The sequence below is a fragment of the Plasmodium yoelii genome (assembly GCF_900002385.2).
Source record: "Plasmodium yoelii strain 17X genome assembly, chromosome: 5".
Classification (NCBI taxonomy): Eukaryota; Apicomplexa; class Aconoidasida; order Haemosporida; family Plasmodiidae; genus Plasmodium; species Plasmodium yoelii.
In genome coordinates this window covers 338,894-351,672 of record NC_036177.2, presented here as the reverse complement: position 1 = coordinate 351,672, position 12,779 = coordinate 338,894, and the positions used below count along the sequence as shown (strand labels likewise).

Here is a 12,779-nt window from a genome sequence, read left to right as displayed (position 1 = left end):
TCTTGATGAAATATAGATAAGTATTTTTTTCAATCAATTTGAAAAATTTAATTAGGAATTTTATGTTTCACCATTTTTATGTTTCACCATTTTATGTTTCACCATTTTATGTTTCACCATTTTATGTTTCACCACCCTTCAAACGTCGGCAATGAATTTTTGATAAAGATTGTCATTATGATAAGAATCTAACGTACTGTTACTTCTAATAATATATGGAGGAGGAATACCAGGAGTGTAATCGAAAAAGGATGGGAAATTTTTATTGTCAAAATGTTCATGAGGATAAAGAAATAAATTTTCGATATCATATTTTTCTCTTAACTCTTTTGTTACTATATGTATTTTTAAAGGGCCACAATGTGATATAATCCAATCATCTGTTTTATTACAGTAGCAATATATTATATTTGAAATATATGGAATTTCTAAATCAATAAAAATTTTACTAATTAATTTACCTACTTTTTTATTATGTTTAGGTGTATTTCCTGTACATAAAATTAAAAACATACCAATATCTCTTCTTCCACATTTGTTTAAATCTATAACCTTAATATTTTTAACTTTTTCATGTTTTAAAATACAAACAACTTGTTCTATTGTTGGCATTATTCCTTTTTCCAATTCTAAATCTTCATCTTCTTTTCCATTTTCTTCTTCATTTTCATAATCAAATAAATAATTTTCTTTTGGTCTCACAATGGGATCATTTATTGAATTATAATAATCATTTTCATATGTATCGTCATAATAAATATTTGAATTTTCTTTATTTTCATAATTTATATTTTTATTTATTTTTTCATTTCTTTCGTTATAATATTTCATACATTCTTTTATTAGTTTGTCTTTATTTTCTTCGTAAAATCTTTGTGCGGGTGTCATTTCTTTAAATGTATTTTTATCTGTTTCATCTTTATAATAGTTTTCTTTTTTATTTTTATAAAAATTAGAAGAATATGTATCTTCTATTTTATTTGTGTAACAATTATTTACTTCATTAACGATTTCATCATTTTTGTTATTTATATTATTATATTCATTTTGTTCTAAAAAATTGTCATCTTTTTTAAGTTGATTTGAACTATAATAATCTAAAGTTTGCTGAATAAATGTTTTAATATCCATATTTTTAAATGACTTTATATTTTCATACATCACCTCTTCTTTAATTTTACCATTTTCATCATCATCATAATCTTGTTCTTGCATTATATTTGTTTTTAAAACATTTGTTTGCTCAAAAACCTTTTCATCAATATTTATTATCTCTATTTTTTCTCCTGCATTTTCATTTAACCCTTCACCATTCTTATTATCATTGTTTTGGTCAGTTTTTTTTTTTAGTGTGTCAAAAATTTTATTGCTGTTCATGTATCTTTTTGTAAAAAAATGAAGGAGGGTGGCTTTCCTCCATATTACATTGGGACGATACAATACATTCATAGAAGAGGAAATTGAGAAAGTGGAAAAAAAAAATAGGATAGAAATCGAATATAAAAAGGAATGAAATGGGAAAACATAATCAAAATATAATTGAAAAAAAAATTATGCATAGGCTATTTCCGACACTGTTTTGTGCTAGCCATATTATTTTTTTTTTTTTTTTTTTTTTTTTTAAATACCTTACTGGGCAATAATTTTTATTTGTGTTATTTTGAGCATACTATTTGTTGTTTTACTCTCCCATTCATTATTCATTTAATTATTTGTATATTTCTTTTGTGGTGTTCGTTTATTTCTCCCTTTGCCATTTAAACGAAAAATGCGCAACTTTGCTTAGCCCTAAAATATATTATATATTTATGTTCGTATTAAACGAACTAACTTGGGTCATACAACTAGCTGTTTGCAAGTGGCGCATATTATATTAACAAGTAATATTTTTTAAGTCATAAATATTATGTACTTTTAAAATTGGGGAAAGGGAGTAAAATAAATCAGAAAAAATAAAAAGAAACGAATTAAAGGTTGTAAAAGGTGACCAAAATAATAAAAAAAAAAAGAGAAGGAGTAACCAAAATAATAAAAAAAAAGAGAAGGAGTAGCCAAAATAATAAAAAAAAAAGAGGAGTAGCAAAAATAATAAAAAAAAAAGAGGAATAGCCAAAATACAATGTCATTTATTTATAGGAAGGCTGCACAAATGTTGATGCAATGCTCAAAAGGAGATGGAATAAAGGATGTCCTGTTTAAGAAAGAAGATAAATCCATAAAAAAAGTAAATATTGATAATTATGTGTATTACTTAATTTATTTTTCTACTATATTATAAGAACATGTATCCAAATAGATCAACCTATTTTACAATATTCTTATATATGAGACATTTTTCCTATATATTTATATATCACCTTCATGCGTTTTTAGATATATTTTATTGTGCATAAATCGCTAGAAGATTTGGATATATTTAACAAAATTTACAACACTCATTTATCCAAAATATGCAAAAATAAATACCTCGGAATTATTCTCTTATGTGTGTTAATACAAAGAAAAAAAATCGATGGAGGAGGGAAATTAAAAAGAGAGATTTTGAAAAAAGAAAAAGAGATATTCCGACTTTATAATAATTTAAAAAATGATAACAATAATAATAATGTTAAAATAAATATATTGACAAAATATTTTATAATATATTTGAATGATAATCCAAATATAATAAATGAAATAAAAACATTGCTACCTATAGAAAATGATGAGGATATTGAAGATTTGTATAAAATATGTACAAGCAAGGTAAAAAATTTAATAGATAGTATATATTATAAAAATAATAAAATAAGAATATTAGATAAATCATCCGGTTTAGTTGTTAAATCAGCAAATATAAAAAAGGGAATGACAATTGTTGATGTATGCTCATCTCCTGGAAGCAAAGCAATTCTTAGTTTATTCAATTTAAAAAAAAAAGGATATTTAATATGTATAGAAAAAAGTAAAAAACGATGTTATACATTAATTAAAGAGATCCTAAAAAATAATGAATATACTGGTTATTATATTAATGAAAATATGAACGAGACAGATAAAATAAATATCGATAAAAAGGATTTATTTATAAATAGTGAATATAATATATATTATATTAAACATAAAAACAATGAACTAATTATAAAAATATATAATTGTGATTTTTTAAAATTAACTTATAAAGATTTCCAAGAAATTGGAATTATAGATGTCGTGTTTATAGATCCGTCATGTTCATCTAGTGGAATGCCGGATTTTGTTCATAAAGAAAATATGCGCAAAGTATTTTTACAAGCTAACGCGATTGAAAATGGACAAAATGAACAGAATGGAGGTGACAAACATGAACAGGGTGAACAGGATGAACCGAATGGAGACGGTGAAAAATATAATAATTATGATATTTATTCTGACATATCAGAGGAAAGAATTCCAAAAGTCCCAAACACACTTATAGATAAAATAAACAATTTATCAAACTTTCAAAAAGATATATTAAATCATGCATTGATAACTATAAAAACAGCTAAAACATTTATTTATTCTACTTGCTCTTTTTTTGAAGAAGAAAATGAACAAGTCATAAAAAATGTGCTCGAAAAAAATATGGGCTTTTATGTCGAAAATGCTGGAACAGATAAATTCCTTTTTAAAAACGGTAAATATGAATTTTCTGATAAATGTGTCAGAACATTCCCTAATCGAGATAACTGTCGTGGTATATTTATATGCAAATTATGTAGAAAAGAGGAATAACAAATTTCACTTATTTTTGCCAATTTTTTTAAAATGCGTTATAAAAAAATTCACTTATTTTTGCCAATTTTTTTAAAATGCGTTATAAAAATTTTTCACTGCTTTAAATACATATATGAAAAGACTGTATATATTGATGGAGATAAATAATAATGTCAAATAAACTGACAAATTAATAAATAAAATATATCATTCAATTGTTTGTTGCTATTTTGGTGTATATAAATATTTTATGGGTAACAAGTTGAAAAAAAAAAAAAAAAAAAAAAAAAATATTAGTGATTAGATGGGTTCCACTTCAGGAATATCAAACTCAGTATAGTTTGATTTGAGTTTTTCAATTTGTTTATCAAATTTTGCAATTTCATCAGATCTTGGTTGATATATATCACTAGATGCATTCCATAATGTTAAGAACCCATTTGAATCTGCAGCAATTAGTTTTTTCCCATCATGTGACCACGCAATTTTATTAACAGCATTTACATTAAGATCTGTTTCAAAATAATAATTTTCAATATCATTCGAAATATTCCATAATTGAATTTTAGCATTACTAGTGCATGTTGCAAATATACCTGGATGTGCAGGATTCCATTTAACATCCATTATGTAATCATCAAATCCATCAAATGTAAATAAAATATTTTCTGGATTTTTTATACTAAGTAATTTACAGCTCCAATCAACAGATGAAGTTAACATAAGATCATTATTATCTTCCATACCTTCAATAAATGGATGAAATTGCATTGATGTGATTGGTCCACTATGTATATTATATGATTCTGTGATTCCAGTTTTATTTCCATGTATTTGTGCTTGAAATATCGAACCATCTTCTGCCCCACCATATAATGTATTTATTTCTCCTTCTTGAAATGAAAAACATGAACAAGATACTTCTTTATTTATTTTTTTTAAATCAACTATATCAGATGGATATGTAAGCATACTTAATGACCAATTACATAATCTTCCATCAGTATCAACACTTATTAAATTGTGTGAATTTTGTGTTCCTATAATTTCTGCACAATATATAGGATGTAAATGTCCTTGTGATGATAAAATTGTTTTATGAGTTGATTTTTTTTGATTCATTCTTACATCCCATAATAATATATTACCTGTATATGTACCACCAATAACTATATATGGGTTAAATTTATTAAATAAACATGTACATACAGGAGATTGAGATATAAGCGTATATTCTGGTCGATTAGTCATTAAGCTATTCCAAACTAATACATATCCATCTGGATCGTTATATGCACTTGTTTCAGATGCACCATAAGAAGCTAAAAATAATTCACTATATATATTACATGTTTTTATATCTGTTATTGGTCTATTATTAGTATATGTTTTAGAATAGTATTTATTTATAAGTTTTAATTTTTCCCAATTTTCAGAATCTTTAGATTGATTTTTAAATTTATTTCTATCAAAATTAAGTGTAGCATTAAACATTTCTTGTTCACCTATATATCTTTCTATGATCTTTGAACATTTTTCAATAAACTGATTAAAACTTTTACTTTTTATTATATTATTTTGTATGTCTTGTTCTATTTTTTGGCTTTTTTTTTTCTCGCCATTTTTCTCGCCATTTTGCTCGTCATTTTGCTCGTCATTTTGCTCGTCATTTTGCTCGTCATTTTGCTCATCATTTTTTTCGTTATTTTTTCCTTTTTCTTTTTCGCTTGGTTTAATTTGGCATCCTCTTGCTTTTTCATATAAACCTTTTTTATCTCTTTTCATATAATTTCCTGTATCTAAATTATTTTCATCTTTTTCAGATATGATATCAACTTGGACCGACTTGTCAAAATTTGTTATCATTTTTTTTTCAATTTGTATACATTTTTCTTCGTTTATTTTATTTATTTTAAAATTAAAATTTTTTACAGATGCTTTTTTTTTAAAAAGAAAAGATTTGTCTACATACTCTTCAATAGATCTTTGTTTTACATGAAACATATCTGATTTGGCATTCCGATTAATTCTATGATTTTCGATATATTTCATGTTACTATTATCTTTTATTTTATCCTTCAAATTTATTTCATCTTCATCTTGTTCTTTTTCTAATTCATTAATAAATTTTTTTACCATTTCATCAGGATCTGGAATTTCTTCAACATTTGTTATTTTATTACCATTTAATATTCCATTTTCATTCATTTTTTTTAATTCTTCTAAATATATTTTTTTTTTTTCTAATTCTATCCTTTGCTCATTTAGCTTGTTTTGTAATCTTATTCTTTCTTCTTCATTAATTGGCTTGAGTATATCATATTCCACGTCACTGTCCATTTTGGTTTTGCTTAAATTGGATGCGCTAATTGTCTATGTGTATTTGGCATGTATTTCGGAATGTATTTCGGAATATATTTCTGAATATATTTTTCGTATATTTTTCGTATATTTTTCGTATATGTTTCATGTATTTCCTTTTTTAACGCCTTGCTACTTTAGCCCTTCAATTATATAATATGCAATAATGAACATATAGAGAGAGATAAGCTCCTTTTCTGATTTTTTCTATGTAAATATATTTAAGGTCAATTTTTTTGAGTATTTTATATGTGTATAGCTATTCTCATAAATTAAAGCTACTTTTTGTAAATATAGTTAATTGCACACAAGAGAAATTGTATATACATGCATATATATTTATGTTTAAAAGGAAAGGAAAAAAATGTTTCCGTACAGCCTAGGTTTGTCCGTCCATTTATTCTATTTATTTTGTATATTCTATTTATTTTGTATATTCTATTTATTTTGTATATTCTATTTATTTTGTATATTCTATTTATTTGTATATTTTATTTATTCTGTATATTCTATTTATTTTGTATATTCTATTTATTTTGTATATTCTATTTATTTTTATATTTTACCTGTTTTGGGATGTTTATTTTCTTTTTAAGTATTTTTTTCATTATCCATGAAAAATAACATTTTGTTCTCAAATTTGAGTGTGTAGAATTATTCGTGGAAAATTTACATAAGTCTAATTCTACAATAAAAAAAACAAAAATATATATTTATTTTCCCTTAAAAAATAATAATAGTCTTTTTATTTTTTGAGGGATATTTTTAATAAAAATAATAAATTTTTTAAATAAAAAAAGAATTTACTATATATGTAAAAAATAAAAAATAGCTGTATACGATAATAATTAGGAAAATTCACAAATATTTTTTCTGTAAATATAGAAATATATAAACTAGTTGAAATATATCATTTTATTTTTTTTAATAAATTTTTTTTTTATTTCTTTAAAATTATGTATTTAGGAGAGTTTACTTTTATGTTTATTACAAAATGTAAGATTATTAAATGAATATACAATTTATAAAGTGTGTAAATTATTTTTTTTAAAACATTTGGTAATTATAATAAAGTTTTTAAAATAATTTTTTTTCATTTTTCAAAATAATATTTATAATAGTATGGTTGTACATGTCAATGTACTAGCTATTCTCTTTTTTAAATGTGATGATAATCTAATTAATAAAAATTCTACAAGGGGTGTTACATTTTTTATAAACTTTTATGAATAAAAAAAGGAACAAAAATAAAGAATACATAATTATTTTACTTGTCATTACATGTACATACACTTAAATTGTTAGGAACTTATATATACCAACAATTTATTGTTCAGGTATTTCGTTAAAAATATTTAATCTGTCCTTTAGGGATTTTCTTAATAATTTTATCACATATACATTAGTATATATTATAGTCATTTGTCTTTTTGATATTTTCGATGTATTATTTGTAGGTTTGTCATTATTTATTTATTCATTCTATATAATCTATATAATCTATATATTTTTTATACCTGTTTATTTTTGTGTGTGCTAATCGAGATATCTACAGCTTTTGTCTTTTGTTCAGAAAAAAAAAATAATAGCTAGCTAACTTTTTTTTTTTGTTACATTTTACTTGTTTTTACCTTGCATTGTCATAATTTATATGAACACCAAGTGGTTATACATATATAATTTTTTAAAATGTCATTAAAAGATAGTTATTTGGTCAATGATTTAAATTTGGAGAATCCAAATAAAATGAATATTATTAGCAAATCTTATGAAAAATGTAATATTAACGTGAACAAAGAGTTTAATTGTAAAATGGATACCCTCATAGAATTTGCCGATAACTCAAAAAATACAAGTACCATTAAATTAAAATTTTTTATATTTATTCATATACACATAGAAATGGTGCATATATATATATGTATATTTTTTTTTTTTCATAAGTTTGCTTTATACAATCGCAGAACAAGACAAAAAATAAGGAAGTCGAGAACGAATATCTGTTTTTAAAAAAAGTGGGAGATGTTTGTAAAAAGAGCTGTGACTATTATTTTGATACAAATGTGAATTTTCATGAGTCATGTGAAAACTTTAATGTTCTTTTTAAATTATTTCATAATTCTCTAGTAAATATAAAAAAGAAAAATGAGGAAGCGGATGAAATTGGGAAGGTTTTAAAAAGCATAGAAGAAAAAGAATATTCCGAAATGAAAGAAAATGAAGAAAAAAATGTAGAACTAAAAGAAGAATTGAAAGCAATCGAAAATAATATTAATCTTATGAACAACGAATCTGTTAGCATATCTAATAAAATAAAAGAAATAGATTACCAAATTAATCAGCATAAAGAAGCATTGGAATCGTTTCAAATTTTGACCCATTTAAACTCCGAAAAAATTATAATTTTACAAAACGATTACAAAAAGTTGTGTGATGAAAAGGAGAGAATAATAAACGAAATAGACGAAGCTGCGTTAAGCATTTCCGCTTCTCAACAAAATTTATCTAGTCAAACAAACGAGCTGGTTAGTTTAGATGGAATTGTTTACGTCGTGTTTATCTAGGCAATGTGTATATGCATACATGTCAAACGAAGTGCCACGGATTCATTTATGCCATTTTTTTTATAATTTTTTATTTAGGAGGATAATAAAAAGGGTCTTCTCGGAACCGAAAAGGAATTGAAATGCCAATTAGAGAATCTGATGCTAAAGAAAAATGATATATTTTCAGAAAATTTCAGGTTGGAATCTCAAAATAAGTTTTTAGAGAATCAAATATGTTCACAAGAGTATTATTTAAATGTGATAAATTTTGGATTGCAAGAGACAATAAAAAGAAGAACAGAATTAGAGGATTCATTAAATGATTCAAAAAAAAAAATAGAAAATGTAACAGAAATAATAGAAAAAACAAAAAATGATAAAGAAGAGGAAAAAAACAAATTAATAGATATAGAAAATAATTTAATAGAATTAGAAAAAACATATTTATTAAAAGAAGAAGAGGTTCTAAAAATTATAAGTGAAGAAAATATTTTAAAGAATAAAATAGAAGATGAAAAAAAAAAAATGAATCAAAATATTGTGAATGATTTTATAAAGGAAAAAGATTTCCTAGATGAAGAAATAAATAATTATAAAAATGAAATTAAAAAATTAGTATTAAATGAAAAAAGAAAAATGAATGGAAATAATATGTTAAGCGAAATATATTGTATAGATGATGTAGACATATCTAAAATTGAAGATAAAGAAAACTGTTCAATTAAGGCAAATCAAGTTTGTGATATAAATGAAACAATTATAAATAAATTAGAATTAATTCTTGAAAAATTAAGAAAAAATATTACAAATGAACAAGAATCTATATGGAAAATAGAACGAGAATTTCAACTTACAACTATGCAAATAAATGAACTAGAAGACAAAATAAATGACAAAAAAAAAGAGAAAGATGATATAGATAATATAATTGAATTAAAAAATAATGAATTAATAAATCTTCAGGATAAAAAAAAAGAATATGAAAATAATTTATTAATTATAACTAAAGAAAATAAAGAGTTAGAAGAAAATTATAATAAAGAACATAATAATACAATTGATATAAAAAATAAATTAAAAGAAAAAGAAACAAAAATGGAAATAAAAATTGCTGAATTAAATAAAGAATATGATGAAAAAACCCAAAATTTATATAATTGTAAAAATAATAAAATTGATATGAATTCTACTGAAAAAAAAAAAATGAAAGAAGATGTAGACATATACTCAAAAAATATAATATCTGAATATGAATTAAAAAAAGTCGAATTTGAAAAAAATGAAAAAATAAAATATATTGATCAATATAAAGAATTGGATATTGAATTAAAAAAAGAAGAAGATTTAGTAAATTATTATAAAGAATTGTTAGAAAAACAAGAATATAAAACTTTAGAAAATTGTAATATTGAAACTGAAAAATATGACCAAATAAAAGGAAATAATGGTGTTAATAATATAATGACAAAACATGGTAATAATTCTAAAATAATAGATAATAGAAATGTGAATCAAAAAAATGATGCTTATATAAATAAGTATAAATTATATAATATGCCTGATCAATATAAATTTGGTTATTTTGATGCAACATCACCTAATGTTGTCAGAAAAAGTATGAAACTTCCTACTCGCTCAGTAAAATCTCCTCATATAGCTAGATTATTAGAAAAAATAAAAAGTCGGAAAGAATGTCAAACGCTAGTTGGAACAAAAAAGGCTCCAATTAATCAAGTCGCTAGTAATGCATATAGAAGAAGCAGAAGTAGTAATGGAAATTCGAACAATAAAAAAATAAGCAACAATACAAATATTTCGAATTTAGAAATTCAAAGAAGTGGAAGCAATATTAATGGGCGTAGTAGAGTCAGCAATGGAAATAGAAATAGCAATGGAAATAGAAATAGTAGTAGCAATAGCAACTCGTTTGATTTGTTTCAACATTTGTAATAACGAATATTTATATAAAATTTGGAAGAATAAAAAGGTCCAGATTTGGGAAGAATAAAAAGGTCCAGATTTGGGAAGAATAAAAAGGTCCAGATTTGGGAAGAATAAAAAGGTCCAAATTTTGGAAAAATAAAAAGGTCCAAATTTTGGAAAAATAAAAATCCAAATTTTGGAAAAATACGTTCAATTACATTTTTGAGTATATCTACAGTTGTGTTTACCCTTTTTGTCTACCTATATTCAATACTTTGATATTATTTAATTTTTTATTCCAATTTGTGTTTTTTTTTTTGTTAATATGCGAAGTATAAAAATATATATACTAAATGCGCATTATGGATTAATTATTTTCCCCTTACCATGTATATGCATATGTATATGTAGATGTATATGCACATGTACATGTATATTATAGGTACATATATTTTCGTATGCTATATGTATTTTTATACATTTATGTACTTACGAAATAAATAAATTTCAATTCTACATTAATAAAATACGCATAGCGCAATTTAATTAAATAGATGATAAGCTGAAAATAATTACGAGATACATACATACGAAATAGTGTAATAAAATATGGCTAGAAAAGGAGATTTCGAGTCTTGAAACAATACAAACGTTCTAGTATTATGGAACAGGGAAAGACGCATCGCGTGCACTTTCACCTTTCATGTAGCACATATCCCAATATTTTACTGTCACATTTTTATCATGCCATTTTTGCGTATAAATTGGCTACGACAAAATTGAAAAAATAGAAAAAATTGAAAAAATTGAAAAAATAGAAATAATTTTTTTTATTTTTTTTTTTTTTTTTTTTTTTTTTTTTTTTTTTTTTTTTTTTTTTTTTTTTTTTTTTTTTTTTTTGCACACACAAGCCATATTATATAGAGACGTTCATTTAAATATACTTTAGGAAATGGATAAAATGAATACATAAAAAAGGTATAATTTTGTATAAAAATAATTACCTCTATAGGTGTGTATATATTATATATATATATATATATGGTACGTATAGGAAGGTATTTTGTTTTACCTTTTTTGGCGTTACATAAGTTTAGTTAAAATTAGAGCTTGTTATGTTTTGTATAATTTTACAAATTGAATAAATAAGAAAAAGAAATATTTAAAATTTTTTGGAAAAAAGGAGAATTGACACAATTAATTGATAAGACAAAAGCAAAATGGTAAAAAAAAAAAAAAAAAATAATAATAATAAAAGGTCATGATATTTTCCATTAATATGCGAAAAAACGCATTTTTTTAAAATTAGGAAAACGAAAATTGAGTTTTCAAGTTAAAATTAATGGGAAAGTAAATACGATATAACTTATTTAAATATGTTCATACCTCTATTCTTTTTTATGTAACAATAATAACTGTGTTTATACAAATTTTATAGAATATAAAATAAGGAATACCCATGTATATGATTTTTTTTCATATATACTTATTCTCTTTTATTTTAGAGTGAAACAGACGAAATATTGAATAGAATTAAAAGCTATAGAGGGGTGGTAGGAGTTCTAGTAGTTAATAATGAAGGACTAATAATAAAAAGCACATTTGATCAACAACAATCTGATTTACATGCATCTTTACTTACTCAGTTATCAACAAAAGCAAGAGATATTATAAGAGAACTAGATCCTCAGGTTTCCCAAAAAAAAAAGAAAAAAAAAATAAAAAAAATAAAAAAAAAAATAAAAAAAAAATAAATTTACTGTTTAAATGGAGAATATGTGTGTGCCTTATTTTATTTCGTTTCATTTTTTCAGAACGATATAAATTTTTTGCGGCTTCGATCAAAGAAGCATGAAATAATGATAGCACCAGATAATGATTACACATTAATTGTTATTCAGAATCCATATGCTGATAAGGATAAAAATTAAACAAGAGTGGTATTTCCAAATTTGAATTTATTTACAATTATAATTTTTTTTTTTTTTTTTAAATGGTTTTATATTTGTTTGTTGAACTAGATATGTTTTCAAACATGTACATATTTATTTTTTTAAATTTATTATATTTTTATGTAGAATATTTGGAAAAGCAAAATATAACGTTTTAAAATAAATGAAGATATAAACATAGACAGATTTAGGATTCATAAATTATAAAAGACGAAATAAAAGTGGCTATTTATTATATTGTATAAAAAATAATAAATAAATAAAATTATCCAAAATATTT

The 12,779-nt window shown here is 23.1% G+C and overlaps 5 protein-coding genes across 5 annotated transcripts; 3 read left to right on the top strand and 2 right to left on the bottom strand.

The window, feature by feature from the left end:
- Window positions 1–138: 138 nt before the first annotated feature.
- PY17X_0505800 (ribosomal silencing factor RsfS, putative) lies at window positions 139–1,449 on the bottom strand (the record flags this gene model as incomplete). The annotated part of the gene is made up of 1 exon (XM_022955180.1): window positions 139–1,449. The coding sequence occupies one exon, from the start codon at window positions 1,447–1,449 to the stop codon at window positions 139–141; it is 1,311 nt and encodes a 436-aa protein (XP_022811640.1).
- A 670-nt stretch (window positions 1,450–2,119) lies between these two features.
- On the top strand, window positions 2,120–3,735 carry PY17X_0505700 (rRNA (cytosine-C(5))-methyltransferase, putative; the record flags this gene model as incomplete). The annotated part of the gene is made up of 2 exons (XM_022955179.1): window positions 2,120–2,224; window positions 2,374–3,735. The coding sequence occupies 2 exons, from the start codon at window positions 2,120–2,122 to the stop codon at window positions 3,733–3,735; spliced, it is 1,467 nt and encodes a 488-aa protein (XP_022811639.1).
- Window positions 3,736–4,017: 282 nt separating this feature from the next.
- On the bottom strand, window positions 4,018–6,057 carry PY17X_0505600 (cytoplasmic dynein intermediate chain, putative; the record flags this gene model as incomplete). The annotated part of the gene is made up of 1 exon (XM_720518.1): window positions 4,018–6,057. The coding sequence occupies one exon, from the start codon at window positions 6,055–6,057 to the stop codon at window positions 4,018–4,020; it is 2,040 nt and encodes a 679-aa protein (XP_725611.1).
- A 1,710-nt stretch (window positions 6,058–7,767) lies between these two features.
- PY17X_0505500 (conserved Plasmodium protein, unknown function) lies at window positions 7,768–10,574 on the top strand (the record flags this gene model as incomplete). Its single annotated transcript, XM_022955178.1, has 3 exons — window positions 7,768–7,933; window positions 8,023–8,603; window positions 8,721–10,574. The coding sequence occupies 3 exons, from the start codon at window positions 7,768–7,770 to the stop codon at window positions 10,572–10,574; spliced, it is 2,601 nt and encodes an 866-aa protein (XP_022811638.1).
- Window positions 10,575–11,767: 1,193 nt separating this feature from the next.
- PY17X_0505400 (flagellar outer arm dynein-associated protein, putative) lies at window positions 11,768–12,478 on the top strand (the record flags this gene model as incomplete). Its single annotated transcript, XM_022955176.1, has 3 exons — window positions 11,768–11,770; window positions 12,053–12,238; window positions 12,362–12,478. 3 exons carry the CDS (start codon window positions 11,768–11,770, stop codon window positions 12,476–12,478), a joined length of 306 nt encoding a protein of 101 aa, XP_022811637.1.
- Window positions 12,479–12,779: the final 301 nt, after the last annotated feature.